The sequence below is a fragment of the Coenobita brevimanus genome, chromosome 87, assembly GCF_032717465.1.
Source record: "Coenobita brevimanus isolate Jiangsu-jjx chromosome 87, ASM3271746v2, whole genome shotgun sequence".
Taxonomy (NCBI): Eukaryota; Metazoa; Arthropoda; class Malacostraca; order Decapoda; family Coenobitidae; genus Coenobita; species Coenobita brevimanus.
The window spans coordinates 323,527-341,067 of record NC_137040.1 but is presented as its reverse complement, the minus strand read 5'-3'; the positions used below and the strand labels follow the sequence as shown (position 1 = coordinate 341,067).

General features: G+C 41.7%; 1 protein-coding gene across 1 annotated transcript; it reads left to right on the top strand.

Annotated features, from left to right (window-relative positions):
• Positions 1–221: 221 nt before the first annotated feature.
• ida (anaphase promoting complex subunit 5 ida) lies at positions 222–17,541 on the top strand. The gene is made up of 16 exons (XM_080281055.1): positions 222–461; positions 564–640; positions 2,608–2,703; positions 3,772–3,886; positions 5,090–5,238; positions 7,565–7,830; positions 8,560–8,740; positions 9,512–9,717; positions 10,020–10,134; positions 11,912–12,040; positions 12,224–12,487; positions 12,764–12,960; positions 13,868–14,111; positions 14,916–15,035; positions 15,579–15,707; positions 16,519–17,541. The coding sequence occupies exons 1-16, from the start codon at positions 317–319 to the stop codon at positions 16,636–16,638; spliced, it is 2,553 nt and encodes an 850-aa protein (XP_080137181.1). The 5' UTR covers positions 222–316; the 3' UTR covers positions 16,639–17,541.

Sequence of the window (17,541 nt, the reverse complement as noted above, 5' to 3'; positions counted from 1 at the left end):
GTGTGAGTAATTGTTCTTTCTGTTATGCCTTATCTGATTTTTTTCTATTTTAGTTCTTCCTCAAACGGCAGACAGCGTGTTCCGAGTACTGACAGTCCCGCCACAAAGAAGAAGAGTCAGAATTGTTTTGAAATGTGGAAAATTTTGAAAGAATAAAACAATTCACACACAAGTGCTGGAAAAAGAGAGAAAAAAATCAAGGAGCTCAGCAACGAATTGGAAAAACAAAGTGAGAGTTGCTAGAGCTAACCTCATGACTTAAATACATAGGAAAGTGGTGGGAGAAACCAAGAAACATTTCCTGGGGAGAGGAGAAATGCTGGGTCAAGGAGTGTCAGCGATATATGGAGGGTCAGGAAGGAGGGAGAGAGAGGTGGTCACCCCACATAATATTTCCATCCTGCTTTTCATCCAAAAATATGCCCTCTTCAGACCCAAATACTGGGATCACAGACCTCCAGGTGAGAATCTTGAACACCACTTTACTTGGAGTTGCCTGAGCATTTGAAGTTCTCAAAAAATGGTGGATAAAGAAATCAGGGTAATGATGAGTTATTTTTCAGACCCCAACACACCTCACCCTGATTTGACACCCCAGGAGCGAAAGGCCACCTGCCTCATGACCGTCAGACTCATACAGGTGATGTGGACTTCCTTGTACAGTCAGCCCAAGAAGTGACAGCTGAGTATCCAGAAGTTTTCGGTCAGTGATAATGTACATACTCTTCCTTAAATCTTTACAAAGAGAAACCTTTTATGTAAAATTATTACAGAAAATGATAAGTAAATGCAAAAGTACTGTTATATTTCAAAATTGTAGGAATCAGTTTGTTAGTTATGATAATAGGAAATCCTAAATGGAACTAAATGAAATTTCACAAGTATCGCTCAGGGACAGTCAGGGATAATTTGCAGAATTCATATCTAATATGTTAACACACAGTAATTTTTTAGTCGCGTAATAGAAATGCACTTTAATACACAATTAAAATCAGTCATTATTATTTATAAAATAGTTCCCATTACAATACTAAGGAATAATTTAAAGTCATTTATTTCCGTTTTTGTTGTCTTCATGGAAGATGACAGAAAGCAGGAATGCGGTGTAAGTTAGCAGGCTATTTTAAATGGTTCGATCAACATGCACGGAAGGAAACAAAGTTTTACTCAAAGACTTGCAGTTATTACCCTGCATTTGGCCAGTTTTTCATTAAGAAAATTCTCTTGATTTTATAATATAAGCCAGAGGACTATCAATTAATGATAAATAAGGAAAACCTCGAAAATTTGTCGAGTCGGAGCTCCTTGGATAATGACAAACTTGTGTCATAGCCTACTATCCTCATTGTCTAAACAATTGGCAAGAGAAATAAAATGCAAATGTTCGTAAACAAGCCACTGAGTTCAACCACTTTCAGATCAGCATTTTCTGTTAAAGGACACAGAGGTTTATTTTAAAAGAAGGATACTAGAGATAGAGCAAAAAGTATGCGCTTTTGCAGTGCAAGAGTATAAGCTCATGCTTTCGTCCTCTTCATTGCCTAGTGTATGAGGAAAGGGTAAAACCTGTCATATCTTCTTACAGCTTAAAATAATTTTGCTTCAGTTAGGAATAAAGTCGCTATAAGTGAGGGGAAGACAAGGAATAAAAAACAGAGTGGTCTTGCTGCTGCCGCAGGTAGGGTATCATTACTAAGATAAACTTCACTGTTGCGGCATCCTCATTGTTGCTGTATCATCAACACAGCAGTTATAAATAAGATGGTGTATTGCAGTCACAAGAGTTTTCCTTAACTGGTCTTTGAAACTGGAGCATTCTGTATTTGAAATCCTGGGAAACAAATACATCAGGAGGGGGTTACGATGCGCTTCATCCGCGGAGTAATACAGTACACATTCGTTAAATAGGGAGACGTATATCTGAGTATTAACTTCTCATATATCACTACCTCATGTTATTCATTTTACGTAATTCTTAGCGTAATATAATACAGTATATATTTCATTTTAGATGATGTAATGGATGCACAGAAGTTTTACCATGTATTCACCAAGTTTTCGTTGACTGTATATCAGTGCAGTGACCGAAGCAATCTGAAACTCTGCCATCACTTCTTGGGGTGACTGTACCAGTGCCTTTTTATCTTTTGATTCATATTCTTCTTGGCTTATGAGACTTTATAGCACCTAATCATCCATTATTATTTTGCTGATTACACCTTAATCCTTTTGATCCTGGGGGTTTAGATATAACATTTACCTTTTCCATTTCTAAAGATACTCCCAAAGTAAAATAATGTAATGAATCGTGCGGCGTGGAGAGCCGCCATTAGATGACCAAGGCCGATGCATGCAAGCATGTTGGAGCCTTTAAAAACGAAAACGAATGATGGCAGTATGAATGAAATAAAAATTACATATTCTGGCTGAAGGAACTAACATTGGGAAAAAAGTAAACTGCATTGTACTGAGTTCTTCATATTACATTCAGATTTGTCCCACAGTGTGGTAGTACTTTGTGCTCTTGGTATATATTGTGTGTATACTATCATCATTGTCAAAATTATACTGCCCAGTGCATTTTTAAATCTTTCTCTGTCACATCAGGGTGGAGACATGACACTATCAGAAGTACTACGTGTCCTGGAGGCTGCCCCTCTCCTCCCACTCCACCTCACATCCTTCATGGCTGCTCTCCATCAGGTCAGAGTGTATTCAGTATGGATGGTGGGTATTAACACTAGAGCACTGACATGTGAAGATGTGGGATATAGGCTATAGGAGGAATGCTGGACCTTAGGAAACAGATTGTTTAGTAGCAGTCAGTCTTCTGTATGCTCATCAGGTGCTGGAGAGAGATGCCTTCATGAGGGGGCATTGATGTAACTGGACAGTGGAGCTGCCTGGTTATACAAACATCTCTCAGCTCCTTCCCTTTCCCTTGAAAGGAGGATGGTGGGCTGCAGGAGAGGGACAGCTTCAACCTACAGTCCACTGGGTTTACATTCAGATGTACCTGGTGCTACAACTACTGCTACCACATACTCATAGAACCATAGTAAATTGAGGGACTGTGATAAAAAAATTGACTCTGGAATAGGAATACTGACTACTGGGTACATAGTTTTAATAGTAGCTCATTCTATCTGTCTGTCTATAAATGGACACCTTCATCCCAGGAGAGGTGGTCACGAATGAATCACCTCGATGTCATCTAACATTTTGCCAAAATGCCAGGAATTGAACCCAGGACTCTTAGGTGTGAGCCAGGCAACATACCACTACACCACAACCAGGTAAAAGTTATCTAATGTTGTCACAATCTTGTAACCAATGTTCCTCCGACTCCCAACTGTAAGCCCGAGAGGATGAGAAAACCCCCTGACACTCAGTCAAGTAGATGCATTTAATCTATCCCAAGCACTTACGGCAAGCCAGAATGAAGAGAGAAACCTGTACTATACACAGGACAAATCATCTGACATATTGCGAATATGCTGGGAATCGAATGAGTTCAATTCACGGCATGTTGGCAATATGTTATATGATTTTTCCTGTGTACAGTACAGGTTTGTCTCTTCACCTCCATGTCACTTTGTCCTTTGCCTTCACACTATCTAACATCCCCCTTCCTTAATTATCACTCCATCCTATTCTCCCCATCTCATCCTTGGTCTCCCCCTTCGCTTCCCTCCCTGTCATGAATTTCAGTACAGTACTAACCATGCTGTAAAATGGTAATACAGCACTAATTATTATATTGTATGGCAGATGTACCGCAAGGGCATAGATACACTGCTGAACCTTTTTGACTCAGTGGAGAAGTTTGCAATACAAGATTCTGCCCGGTCTGAATCATTCCCTTGCCTCTGGACCAGTGTAGTAGGTGAGTCTTTGGCTTGCTATTATTATTTCTCCTCCTCCTGCTCCTCCTCCTGCTCCTCCTCCTCCTGCTCCTCCTCCTCTTACCTCCTCCTCCTCCTGTAATTAGAGAGAAATTGGTCAAGCATTTTGAACCGAACAATCTCTCAAAGATCCTCAGCATGAATTCTGAAATACGCATTCATGTCTTACTAATCTAGCTACTTGATTTTTTCAATTATATCATCAACATCAGAGCTGGGCACCGCAAATGAAAAGTCACTTCTGCAAATGCAAATCTGCAAGCTCAAACCAGTACGTTCCACAGCTGCAAATCCACAAACCTCTTGAAATTTGCGGTTCCATAAATTCAAACTCTAACGAAAGACCATTTGTATCCCTTTCAGTACCGTGGCATCTGTTACATTTTATTCTGGATACCATTAGAGGATTTTATTAAGTTTAAGATGCTATTTTTCATAATGAAGGAGTTAAAAATCATCACTAGTTACTCATCCACCACAATTATATCTTTATTTACTGTATTCAGCATGAGAGGCCATTAGAAGCAGCCTCCAGTCACCGGTTGTGTTCTGTGACACCTGTATTTTATGCACGCCATCAACACGTGTTAAGCTGAATTTAACAGACAGATGGTGGGACTGTGATTACATGTGATTAAGCTTAGGTGGATAAATATTTAGAATACAGTATGCATTGATGAAGGTGCATTTTGGGGCAAGATTCAAAAGAGTTGTCATATATACATGTTTTGACTTGTAGTACTGTTTACTGTAAATGTAAACCAGTACCTTAGGTGAGATTCACAGAATCACTCATAATAATTTTCTTCTTGTATCTGAGATCTGTTTTTGCAGAAAAAGCAAGAGACTTGGAAAAATTATGCTGTATCCTTTCCTTGTTCTAGGAAAACAAGATTTTAGCTCTGATTGCAAAGTTATGCAAAAATCTGTTTATTTTTTTAATGAACATTAAGGCATAGCATTTAACTGAAATACGATTGTAAGGATGTTTGTTAATCAGTGTTTAGGCCATAACATTTAGTTGATGAATGACTGTTAATGCACTTATGAATCCATGTTCAGTGTCAGTAGTTCAGTTGAAAAATTACTGTTTACACATAGGACTAAATACAGTATGCAGCATTGGTTTGTAAATGGACGTCTAGATCATAACAGTATGTTCAAGCCTGACTGTTTGCAATCAGGGCTGTACCTGCGTCGTCTGAACCTTATCTTCCGACGTCTCAGCTTCTCCCAGGTGACATCCCTGTACCAGAGTTTCCGCATATACTACCAAGAGTGTTACGCCACCCGCCAGCCCCCACCCCTGCCACCCACACACCAGCACAGACAGGTCAGTTGTTATTAGTGTTATTGCTGTTGTGGCCACTGGGCTACTATGAAAATAAACCTGATGAAATGCAGGAAATGACCATTTCAGGTTGGTATTGCTGAAAGATTTTTGTTGAGGGTTTGTTGAAGGCTTGTCTGTACTGTGAGAATGAGTTGTGTTGTGGTGTGAGAGTCTGCATTGCAGTGGGTGCATAGTGGATTGTTTATGAGTTGTAGTTTATGTAAGTGGGTTAGTGGAGGGTTAGTTCCCCCTCCCATAAAACAGCAAACTCAAAGGACAAACGGCCACCCTTTTTGGGATTAGGCATCTGGCAGTGGATAGGCAGATGGATAGATAGATAGTTTGTGCCTGTGTTGGTATTGAAGCTGAGGAGGGTGATGGCCATGTCATAGTCTGGGTAAGTGTACCTGTGTGTCTGGTAAGAGCAGTTTCTGAGGGTTTAATGTCTAGATGAGCTTTGTGGAGGTTGTTGTTCTGTTGTAGACTTGGCAGTTACTGGTTTGCTTTTGTCTGATGGAACTGGGTTGTTCACAGCTCGAATGTTATGTTGTGGCATGAAATTTTGTGACTTAGTTATGAGGTAGGATTGAGTCTGCTCAGTTACTGGGTAAAGCAACTGTCCATTCTGACTATACTTGACCATCACCTGAACTGAAAGGGATTACAGGTCTTTATTAGGTGAAAACAAACTGACTGGAGGTGAATTACCCCTTCATAATTTCAACACAGTGACACCTTTTTTTTTATTGTAGTTATTCATGCAACTCTTGGATGATTTTATTCAGCTTATGATAAACCACTTGTAGCAAAGGGATTAAGGCAAGTACTGTAGCCCTAATGAATGATTTAGTCATTAATGGATTTATTGAGTGAAAGTTCATTTCTCTAATACTGTACTTTCCAGTTCAGTCTTCAATCTACAGTTTCCCCAAGGATAGCTTCCATGTAATTCTAAAGATTAGAAAAATATAGAATAATACTGCACTCTTTCCTGGGCTTTTCCTACCATTCATTCTCTGTATTTACAAGAGCAGTTTCAAAGCATGGTGTTGAAACTCATTGGATATCCGTCTGGTGCAGGAATGTTTGTTCAATTTCTCTTTTTATGTGATCAGTTTTTATCTGTCTTCCATCAGCATACTTCAACACCATGCATTAAAATTAATAGTAGAACTTAGCCTTAAATGTCATGATAAGCATTTCGATGGTGCTGTGTTATTGATGGTTTCAGAGTACCTGCTTAGTTTAATTATTACCATCAGTTTTTACTCTAGTATTGTCATCACATGAGGTGCTCTTTCTCTCTTCTTTTGTGTCACATAATCTCAGACAGAGAAACATTCATTTGAGATAGTGTTGACCCTTTTGACTCATGAGAGGCACCTGGTGGTCTTGTGGTTTGAAAATGTTTGCCAGAGTTATGACCTTGAATAGGCATTTCAGTCATGTAAGGCCACCTCTTAACTGTACAGTAGCTATTGGAGAATGGCATCATAACCGTAGGCCTCTGATTTATACCTTGAAGGAAGGGATTGGCATTTAACATTATTTTGTACTCATAAGGCTTCTGTTAGCTGATTTGAAGTCTTATATTAGTCAAGACAAAATACCTTAATAATTTTATTGCAACTCAGCACTTCTGACTATCTGTCTATTTCCAGATGCCTTAATCCCGTAAGGGGTGGCCACAAACAAATCGCTTCCATGTTGCCCAATTCCCTGCCATTTCACTGCCCTGCTCCCAGCTCACCCCCCCCCTCTCACATACTGTATACCTCTCCACTCCATCCCTCCATCTCATCCTTGGCCCCCACCTCACTCACATACACTCTTCTCATTAGTTTCTTGTTCTTCATCCTCTCCAAATGGCCAAACCACCACAGTGTGTTTCTCCTAACACTTCCTATCACATCCAGTCCACACCACAATACTCCTTCACTTCCTCATTTGTCAGTCTGTCTCTCCATGTGACTCCACAGGCTCCTCTCAAAAAAGTCATTTCCACTGCTCTCGCTCTTGACTTGTGTCCCTCCAGCAAGGTCCAAGCATCATTTCCAGTACTTTAGAGTTGGTATCATAATACTGTCATGAAGTAGCTTTTTCATTTCCATGCTCACTTCCCTGTTTTTTTATCACTGCTTTCAAGGAAAGCACACACCACCTCACATGCTGCACAGATTTCTTCTGTGAATATCGTGCACACACCTTCCATGTCCCCCGTTTCCTCCAAATCATATTTATCCAGCTGCTTCTCCACTTCCCTCATATATTCTGCCTTTTTTCCATCCTCTTGTAACACTTACTGATGTTTAATGTGTGTCATCAGATGGCAGCTGAAGGCTCAAACATAGCAGATGACACAGACTCAGATGCCAAGATGGAAGATGTGGTGGAGGAGAGAAGGGAGGAAGAGGAGGATGATGAGGAGGAAGAGGAGGAGGAGGAGGGGGAGGGTAGCGGGATCAACTTAACCCTGTGTAGTGGTGAGGTGATGGCCATTAACTCATCAACCAGTGGGGATGTGGGAGGAGGCGATACAGGAGCCCCTGATGATGAGGACGATATGATGCAGACCCCGGTGTTGATACCAAGGTGAGAGGGAGGGAGGGAGGGGTGGAGAGGAGTGAAGACTTTAAATGTGAAGCATCCCATGTGACACTCCACATATTGAAATACTGTAAACATAATAGTAATACCTTTGCTGAATGAATATGTGAGTTCATTTTTTGTAATTGTCTTTTTAAATCACTAAATAACATTTAAAAAATAAATTAGCTCTCAGAGGTGGCAGATGGTGTATGGTAAGCTTATTCCCAATGACACCTCTTCCTGAGATGGTTCTCTATTGGATAAATGTGAATCTGCAGTTTTTGTACTACTGTGCCTTCAGTCAACATCACTGAATGAGAAAGTACATTTTATGATTATTTTCACTGGTAGTTTGTTTTGCGATTGTAAATAATGTATGGTCTTTCGAGTGTGCGTTTTTATTCCGTTCCAGTTCACCATACACTGAAGAACAAAAGAATTGGCTTTTGCAGATTGCATTGGTTGTTGTTATGGCCTGAGACTCCTCAGAATGTGAATCTGGTGGACTGCAGGATGAAGTTGCCCATATGCAGTCCACCATCATCCATTTGGAGATAAGGAGGGAGTGAGTGATGTTTGCATAACCAGGCACAGGAGCTGCCTGGTGCCATTGGTTGAAGGTGTCCCTCTCCAGCACCTGGTCAGGCATTGAAAACAGATCAGTAGATCACTGTGATTCATAACTTATCTTGATGTGCAACAACAGCAACATTTACAATTTGTTGGTTGCAGAGATGGTGAAGGGAGCAGTAGCAGCAGAGGGTCTGGACACAGCAGCAGACAACAAGCTGAACTGTTCATCAGTCAGCAGACATCCTTGCTGCAGTACTCAGACACGGCTGCCCTCCCTCCACCCATTCTGCAGGCTAAAATCAAGCAACTGGTTATGCAGAACCCGGACATGGCTGAGGCGGTTAGTGTCTGGGAAGCTAACAGGCAGGGGTGGACAGGAATATGAGTGAGGGTGGTGTGAGCTAGAGGGAGGGCAGCCCAATGGTGGACAGGTTGATATGGAGGTGATTTTGTTTGGGGCCTCCAGGATAAAAGAATCTGACTTTCAGTAGGTGGATAGATAGATACCACAGATAAGTTCACTGCTGCGTTTCTCAGACACGGCCACTCTCCCACCATCCATTCTGCAGCCCAAGATCAGACTGCTTGTTAAACCGAATCCTGACATGGCTGAGGTAGTAAGTGTCTGGTAGGCTGACAGGCAGCCGTTGGAAAGAAATACTGTACTGTATAATAACCAACTGTGTACTGCTGTATTCTCTTCCCTTAATTGTAGCAGTTAAAATTCCTCAACCTTTGCTGGCTTACACCATTATTCAAAACACAGCTTGGGTGCAGTGTCTTGATCTGTCATGTAATATATTATTTTCTTTGGATTAAAAAAGAATTCTTTTGCATTTAACCTCATATTATACATCTGTAACAAATGCATAATAATAATCTCTGTATCTTTTTTCTCATATACTCTAAGAGTGGGGGGATCAGTAAGTTGGCTGTTCACTTTCTTTCATCACATTACCAGTATATGATAGGGAAGTCACGATATGCAGTTCCTTATATGATGTTCAGTATTGTACTGTACTGTAACTTGGGAGAAAGTTTGATATCCATAGTTACTCCATTGTCATGAAAAAAAATCCTCAGATAATACACATTTTTACTGGGTTGACAGCATTTCCTTAGCTACCTGAACTGCCTGAGGTCCAAGGAGTACTGTGGTGCAGTGTATTCTCTGCTGCGAGCCTTTGATGGCCACCCGGGGCGAGGCGGGGACACAGGGCGGGGAGGTGATACTGGCAGGGGTGGGGAGGACACAGGCAGGGGATTCCGGTATGCCGCCATGAACCTGGCTGCCCTCCATGCACAGTTTGATCATAGGTAATTCACTGTGGTAGACCCTTACTTACCAACTACCAGTCTGTCTTCAGTATCTCTCTCTCTCTCTCTCTCTCTCCATGCCTGTGTATTTGCTATCTGTGCTTATCTATCTATTATCCCATCTTTATTGCTCCATTAAGAGTGCTGGAGCTTGGGGAAAGGCTGCTAGTCCAGACACTTGAGGGTTAGGTGCATGTAGATAATATCGATGGGAGGGAGAAAACAGGAAAGAGCATAAGTTCTTTATTTCTCAGGTTTTTGAGGATACAGAGCTGCATTGTTATGATTTTCTCTATTTACAGGGAGGCAGGACTAGAGGTGCTGCGTGAAGCGATGCGGCTAGCCCAAGAGAGCAGTGATCATACCTGCCTTCAACACTGCCTTGCCTGGCTATACACGCTATCACCATTGCACAAGGTCACTCATGTTGTTCACATTTTATGTATACTGTACTGTACTTAGTTTATGTGTGGTTCTTAGTATTGTTAAGAAGCAGGAATGTTAGCTGGGTGGTACTGGTTCCCAGTACTTCTCGCATTTTCAGCTACAAGTCAGAGTTGTCAAATAGCCTGCTGTTGTGAGCAGAGGTACTTTGTAAAGCTACGTACTAATTTTTATTCTCTTTTTCTCTGTAACGTTTTATTTAGGTGTTTGTTGTTAAGTCTTTCTTCCCTTCATTCTTTCCTCTTCCTTCTGCATGCAGGTGACTTTACACTCCCTCTTCTGTCTTTCTTTCCTTCATTCTCTCCTCTTCCTTCTGCCTGTGGGTGACTGTACATTGAGTAACAAGCCAAATGGTTTCGTGTACACCAGGAAACCATTTACTATGCTTGGTGGTAACCATATGACCAAATTCTGGCACCTGGTGGTTTAGTGAGTAATTAGGTGCTCCAATTGGATTCAGCTAGTTCAGGTTTATATCCAAGGGATGGTTGGGGTTTATTGCTCACATAATGCCACTCAGGGATGAGTGAGGCTGGTCACTCTTTTCTTAAATGTCAGGACCAACTTGCTTAGCCCCGTGCTCCTGTGCTCCTCATGGGGCGACACAGGATTAGATGATGGATGGATGGATTGTTTGTTAGGTTATGTAATTTGATTTTGCTTTCCATGCTAAAGCATTTAGAGGTCTGCATGATGTAAGAAAGCTCTGGAATAGAGAACTGTTATTGCTAAAGTCTGGTAGAATGTTCGAGTGTTGAACAAGGTTATGAAAGGATGGGGGAGAGAATAGAGCAGTTTCAGTTTAGTTTGACTTGTGGCCTTGCAGAGTTAGTTTGGCTCTGGTACTTGTGAAAATCAGTGAAGTGTACTTGGTGAGCATTCGGTGTAATTACTTGGTAAATAAAGACAATGAACGTGAGCAGCTAGTGTCATTGAGCCACCTGAGTTGATCTGCTGTTGTACACTGGGAGGCTGACCCTAGGAAGGACGATTCATGGGGTAACATCCTTCCTATACTGAACTACTGCTATTGGAGCCTGTGACAATGTGGGACATGGATGTAATGGTATTTATGATATGCTTTTCCTGGCCTAAGACCAATGATCATACCTGCCTTCAACACAGCCTTGCCATGCTGAACTTAATGTCTCCATGCAATGAGATTTGTCATATTCACAGTTTTTGGAGACTGTACTTAGTTTCCAGTATTTATTTTTTAGAGGTGGAGGGGGGAAGAAAGAGGGGGAGACTGAGGATGAGATGGAGAGATGGAATAGGGAGGTATATGAGAGGGAGGGAAGTGAAATGGCAGGGGACAGGGTGACATGGAGGTCATTTGCTTGTGGCCACCCCTTATGGGATTAAGGTGTCTGGCTAGAGATAGATAGATAGGCCTTATCTGTAACCTGCTTATTTCTCAATTCCAACGGCCAAATAAGACAAAACAGCGGCTCTACATCTTTCCAGAGCTCTTCTTTTTTACTAGCATCAAGTTCTGATGTTAATCTCCTGCAGACAGCTTGATATGGCAATATTAAACTAAGATAAAGTGATTAGAGTGTAGAATATGATAGTAGTCATGAAGAAGTGCTATGTAAAGGAAGTGGAGCTGTAGCATGAACTTTTTTTTTTTTTCTGCCATTAAGCTATGGGAAATAGGCTGTAAACAGACAAAAATTTCTGCCAAGTTAAGCCAAAGGGACTGGTGCTGTTATTGTTTTTACCTAACTATTTATTTTCCTCCATGCAGGCCCAGTTGATGCAGCGTTCAGTAGTGAAGAGCAGTGAACTCTCTCTCAGCTACCTCAGTTGTCTAGCTCGCCTTGGCCATGCTGCCCAGCTTTCCTTCACACCCGCATCGCCTGCATCACTTCTCCAGGTACTCCATTTTCCTTATCATCATCGTCAACATCATTATCAGGGCCCTGTGCTGGCATTGTGGTGGTGTTTGCTAAAATAGAATACTGTACTAGAGTTTTCAGCCATGGGGGAATTGATGGTACCAATATAACTCTGGCCCCCATTACATATTCATGGCTATAACAAGACCATCTCCTCGCAGAGTGTGACACGTGGTGAGGGGTTAACATGGCAGCACAGCCTGGTGTCACTACAGCACGGAGGTTGGGGGTTGCGTGCTGCGTTATGGTGCAGTTGGGGGGCGCCGGTCATGGCCGCTCTCGCCTCACAGCTTCTTCTGCGCCTCAACACCCGCCACCCGGCTGTCACCACCACGAGTGCCCCAAACTACACAACTGACACATTCTATGCTGGACAGCCAACTTGCGCTGCTGTCTGCAATGTGGCAATCGCCCTTGCTAATTTGGTAAGTTGTGATTTACATGGTTGGTTTTAATCTGTTGAATCTGAGCCACTCACTTGAATAGTACAGTATGTCTTAACTGCATGAAATTTGATTAGCTTTAGTTATGTTATAGGAATGTCTCCTTTTTTCTATAGTCGGTTTGCATTCACCTTGTTTCTCACTTTGTTTGCGTGAAATATTGATGCGGTGGGAACAAGTTTTCACATACAAGAATTAAGGCACAGTATAAGGACTCCCATGTAGTAAGGTACCTTCCTGTGCACTACTACCCCCCAGGGCGAGTACCAACATGCCAGCGAACTAATCCATCATGCTCAGCTGCGTTTCCCCAGTCATGGCCCCCATGCCGACACTTGGATGTTTGCCCGTGCCCACATCTCCCTCACAGACCATCTCCACACCGCCCGATGGACCCGAGCACACTATGCCCTCACTTGTATGGCCACTACACACCCTACAGAGGCCAGGCTAAGGTGAATATATTGAAATATCTTGGTATGGTAAGTCTTTGGTGTAGATTTTTTTTTTCCTTCTTTTTCTTTAGCAGTTTATTATGCATATTACACCTACTGACTCAATCAGATACGTTTATGTGAAGCTGCAGAATGTGGTGAAAGTTTCTGGCATATCAGATAGAGCCAGGATTCTGGGGGCTTGAATGATGAGTGAACTGAAGCATTGCCCATTGGATGTGGGCAGACTTGGGCTGTCTGGACATTGCTACTCCACATCCTGCCCAAGGGTGGGAAAGGAGGTCTGGATGATGATACACCTACTGTGGTCGTAGAATTTTCACTTTTAGGAAATATGCTGAAAAAGCATGGACAAAACTGAAGGGGTTCATGGGATGGGATTTTTGACTGTCTGTCTGATATCCAATCCTGTACTGCCTCATCAGGAGCTGAGATATATAGGGCTAGGCTACTTTATCCCTACATGTAACACTTACTGAGCTGCAGACCTCATGAAGCAACAACAAAGGTTTGCATGGGCCAAGCTGCAGACCTCGTATGAGATACAACTGACATTGGTTATAAAACAGTTACTCAGGGGAGGTGAAGTACCTTACAAATAATCAGACCAACAGAGGTTAAGACAAGGGTGACAGGTTGCTTGCACCTGAGTGGCATTATTTGAGCAAATAGATCACAACCATCCCACGGATGCCTTTATGGGCCTCATCCAGATGGAGTACTTTAACCCCCTTAACCATTAAGCATCATTTAGTTATATGGTTACCACCCAGTGTAGTAACTGGTTTACAAGACTACAAGAACCCACTTGCCTTGTCACACAAAATGTAGAACTACCTGAAGATGATTTCATACTGCATAACTCAAGCTGTTATTTGAGAGATTTTTGTTAAATGATCTGTTACAGACGTAGTGACCTCCTGGTGGCGACTGGTGACCTTGTTGGTGCATGGCGACTGCTGGGTGACCTGAGGAGTGAGGCAGCAGGGGAAACACAGGTGCGGGTACTGCTGGGTGAGAGCTGCGTGACGGTGGCAGCTGGCGGATGGGCAGTGGCCATACCCATACTGGTGGAGGCACTTACTGTGGCTACCAGGCACCACTTGGCATACCTCACTGCCATCACACACCTGCACCTTGCCAATGTTCAGGTGAGTTTATGAGCTGTATTGTAAGTGGCATAAATTAACCCCCCTATCTTACAGAGTTCGGCCACCAACTTATGTGATAGGGGTTAGGAATCTGTCAAGATAGAAGAAACGAGATACAGTAATACCTCAGTATACGATACCCCAAGATGAAATATGCTGGCTTAATGATGGGGGTAGAAATTGCACCATACCCCACTTGGCGATGGCCAAACTGCAGTTTAATGATGGGTTTTTATCTTTCTTACCGATTTTGATGATATTTTAGACTAAAATTGCGTGTTTCGGTTGATTTATAGGCTGTTTTTAGACTTCGATTGTGTTTTAGCCAGAGGTGGGGTGAACATTGTCATTTAGGGGTACAGTTTACTAAGCTTGATTTTTTTTCCAGACTTACAGTTGATGATATTCAGATTTGATTTGTTGGTTTTAGGGAGTTATTTACAGGTGTTAAGCTTAGGTTAGCTTCCTTGACAGCTGTTAGGCCATTTAGATTGCCTTTAAACCTGTTTTTGGGTTCATCTAGGTGGGTTTTGGACTTAGTTTGCTGGGAAACCCAAGGCTGGTAACGGTCCGCATTGAAATACATGTTAAAAGTACCCCAATATACGATACCCCGCCTAACAATGGGGTTTTACCCAACCAATTAGATTGTTAAACTGGGTGTGCCTCTATAATGTGTCTTTCATGTGTAGCTGTGCTTATAACACTAGTTTTTAAATATACATAAATTTGACATTGTGTAGTCCTTTCATGATGCCTGTTTCATCATGCCACTCCAGTTTATATCTGTGTTTACACCCACAGTTACAGCTGGGCCTGTTGCGTGAGGCTGATGGCAGTATGAGGGCAGGACTGGGTGGGGTGTTGGCGGGTGGCTCGGTGTACGATCAGGCGCGTGCACGGCTTCTCCTCGCCAAACTTACTGTAAGCCATCTAGCTCTTATCAGGGAATGGGGGAGCATGGAGGGATGTTTGTATAAATGAGTATTGGAGCCCTCAGTTGTATCAGTGACCACAAGAAGGCATCCCTCTCGTGTGCCATTCATCAAATATTTTGCAACTCAGTATCCAGGACATCCACTGCTAAAAGAAATTTGTCATTTATATATATGGTATTATCCCCAGACATATTGTTCTGGTTTGCAGGAAACATTCTGACAAAAAAATGTTGTATGATATCGTATCTAAAGAAATTCAGTATATACTGTAATTCCTGGTGTAGTGAAAGCTCCTCTAAATCAGGCTCAGTGTTCCCCTAACTATTGTAATCTGATATTGACCCATGCATCATATATGGAAAACCACACCCCAAATCATGGGAAATTGGGTTATTACCACATAGGCCTATTTCTTTTTCTGATTTTTGGCATCTGTTTCCATCTGCTGGTGTCACTATTAAAAATATATAACTTGCTACTGCAAGTTCTGTATGTGTATTTATGGTTTACTTGTTACCATACCTTGTAGGTGAGCCAGGCTAAAGGTAAGGAACGAGCTGGGAAGATACTGGAGGTAGCAGTGGGCTTGGATCTTGTGAAGCAGCTCTTCATGAAGGTGCGGGCGTTCCATAGGGTTCGTGAGACAATCTACTTGAAGGTTAGTATGACTCAAGTTGTAATTTACTTCCGCGTGAGTTTGTAAATTTGTGCATGGTAGCAACCAATTTCCTTGTCATTTGTGTATAGATACATGTAAAGTATTTCACAGGCACTGTAATAAACTGAATATATTTGTGTGTATATTATTACAGGTATACCATGGTTTAAGGATGCAATTGGTTAAGTGAAAAGCCATCGTTAGGCAGGGCATCGTATCTCATGGTAGATTTAACATGTAAAGTACAGGGATGCATTTTTGAGCCTTGGGTTCCCCCCCCCCCCAACCAAGTCCTAAACCCACCCAAATGAGTCCAAAAACAAGTTTGAAGCCAATCTACATGGCCTAACAGCTGTAGTAGCAGCTAACCTAAGCCTAAAACCTGTAAGTAGCTCACTGAAACCAACAGTTAAAATCTGAAAATTGTCAAGTATAAGTCTGGAAAAAATCAGACTTGGTAAACTGTACCCCAAAATGAGAATGTTCACTCCATCTGTGACTGAAACACATTAATCGAAGTCTAAAAACAGTTTTAAAATCAACCTAAACACACACGTTTAGTCTAAAATATCATCAAAATTGGTAAAAAAAAATAAAAACCCATCGTTAAACTGGGGTTTGGCCATCATTAGGCGGGGTATGGTGGTATTTCTACCCCCATGGCCAAGCTGGGGTAACGCATCTAGGGGTATCGTATATCGAGATACAGTATACCTGTATTATTATTATTATTATTATTATCACCCAGTCCTAGGGTGAGAAAGGAGGTCCAGATGATAATGATGGTGATTATTATTTATTATTATTGCAGGCTCGATTGTACCATGAGGTGGGATACCTGGAGGAAAGGAACAAGTGTGCACTCGAGTTCCGGCAGTTTGAGCTCCAGCACCCATGCCAAGCATACCAGCTTTCTGTCAATTCCTTCTAAATTATACCACATTTATCACCATTGTAATACTGATCTCAGTCTTCTTACACTCCAGGGTCATAATACTGTACAAGTGACACTGGAGATTTTATAACACCTTGCTTTGAGTGGCTTAAGAGATTTTGTTACACTTCTACCTGAGCTGTTTATTCTACATATTACATTTCAGTATCTTTTTTGTTACTGATCCAGACATGTCAGTACCTGTATTATGATATTAAATAATATACAATGTAAAAGGTGATACCAAGAATACTGCCTAAACAAAGTAAACCTTCCCCTAGTGCACTTTAAATTTGCAGGGCCTGTGCCAACTCACCATACATATTCCATGCTAGACCAGTACATTATTAATCCCTTCAGTACAAGGGACTTGGTGCCAAGTGCAGCAGCCAGTGTAGTAAGTCATCATACTGAAGGGTTAGTAAGTCTTCTAAGGTCTGTCATGGGCAACCACCATGTGTTGATCATTGACATCTTGACCAATCCATCTCAGATATTTTTTCTGTTTTATTCAGGTTAAATCAGATGTAATTCTCCAGTGTTGGTTAAATGTCCCAGGGCTTTAGAGGTTATAGGTAAGCTTTTTCAGTTTGTTTTCATCTCATAATATGACCTGTGCCATTCTTGCCAAACCCCAACCCAATAATTTTTGAGCCTGGCACTGCCTGCTAACACTTCATAACTTTTTCAATTATATTCTTTTCTCTTTCCAGTTGTGCTATGCTCCAAGGCTTCTATATTTCTGTGTATATTTATTTATTACTCATTCCATCATTATGTAGTTTGTTGCAGCGGCGCAATACTTTTCATATCAGTTTCTTGATTCTACCCTCATTTGGAATATAATACATGATATATAATACATGATATAGTCAGTATTAACAACAAGCTTCTTTATTG

What these genes read in the sequence shown, in the direction of transcription:
- ida (XM_080281055.1), top strand. Translation starts at nt 317, where the DNA reads ATGCTGGGTCAAGGAGTGTCAGCGATATATGGAGGGTCAGGAAGGAGG. An exon ending in TGACCGTCAGACTCATACAG is followed by an intron (nt 641 to 2,607) that starts GTGATGTGGACT and finishes CTGTCACATCAG; the next exon opens with GGTGGAGACATGACACTATC. An exon ending in CCTCTGGACCAGTGTAGTAG is followed by an intron (nt 3,887 to 5,089) that starts GTGAGTCTTTGG and finishes GTTTGCAATCAG; the next exon opens with GGCTGTACCTGCGTCGTCTG.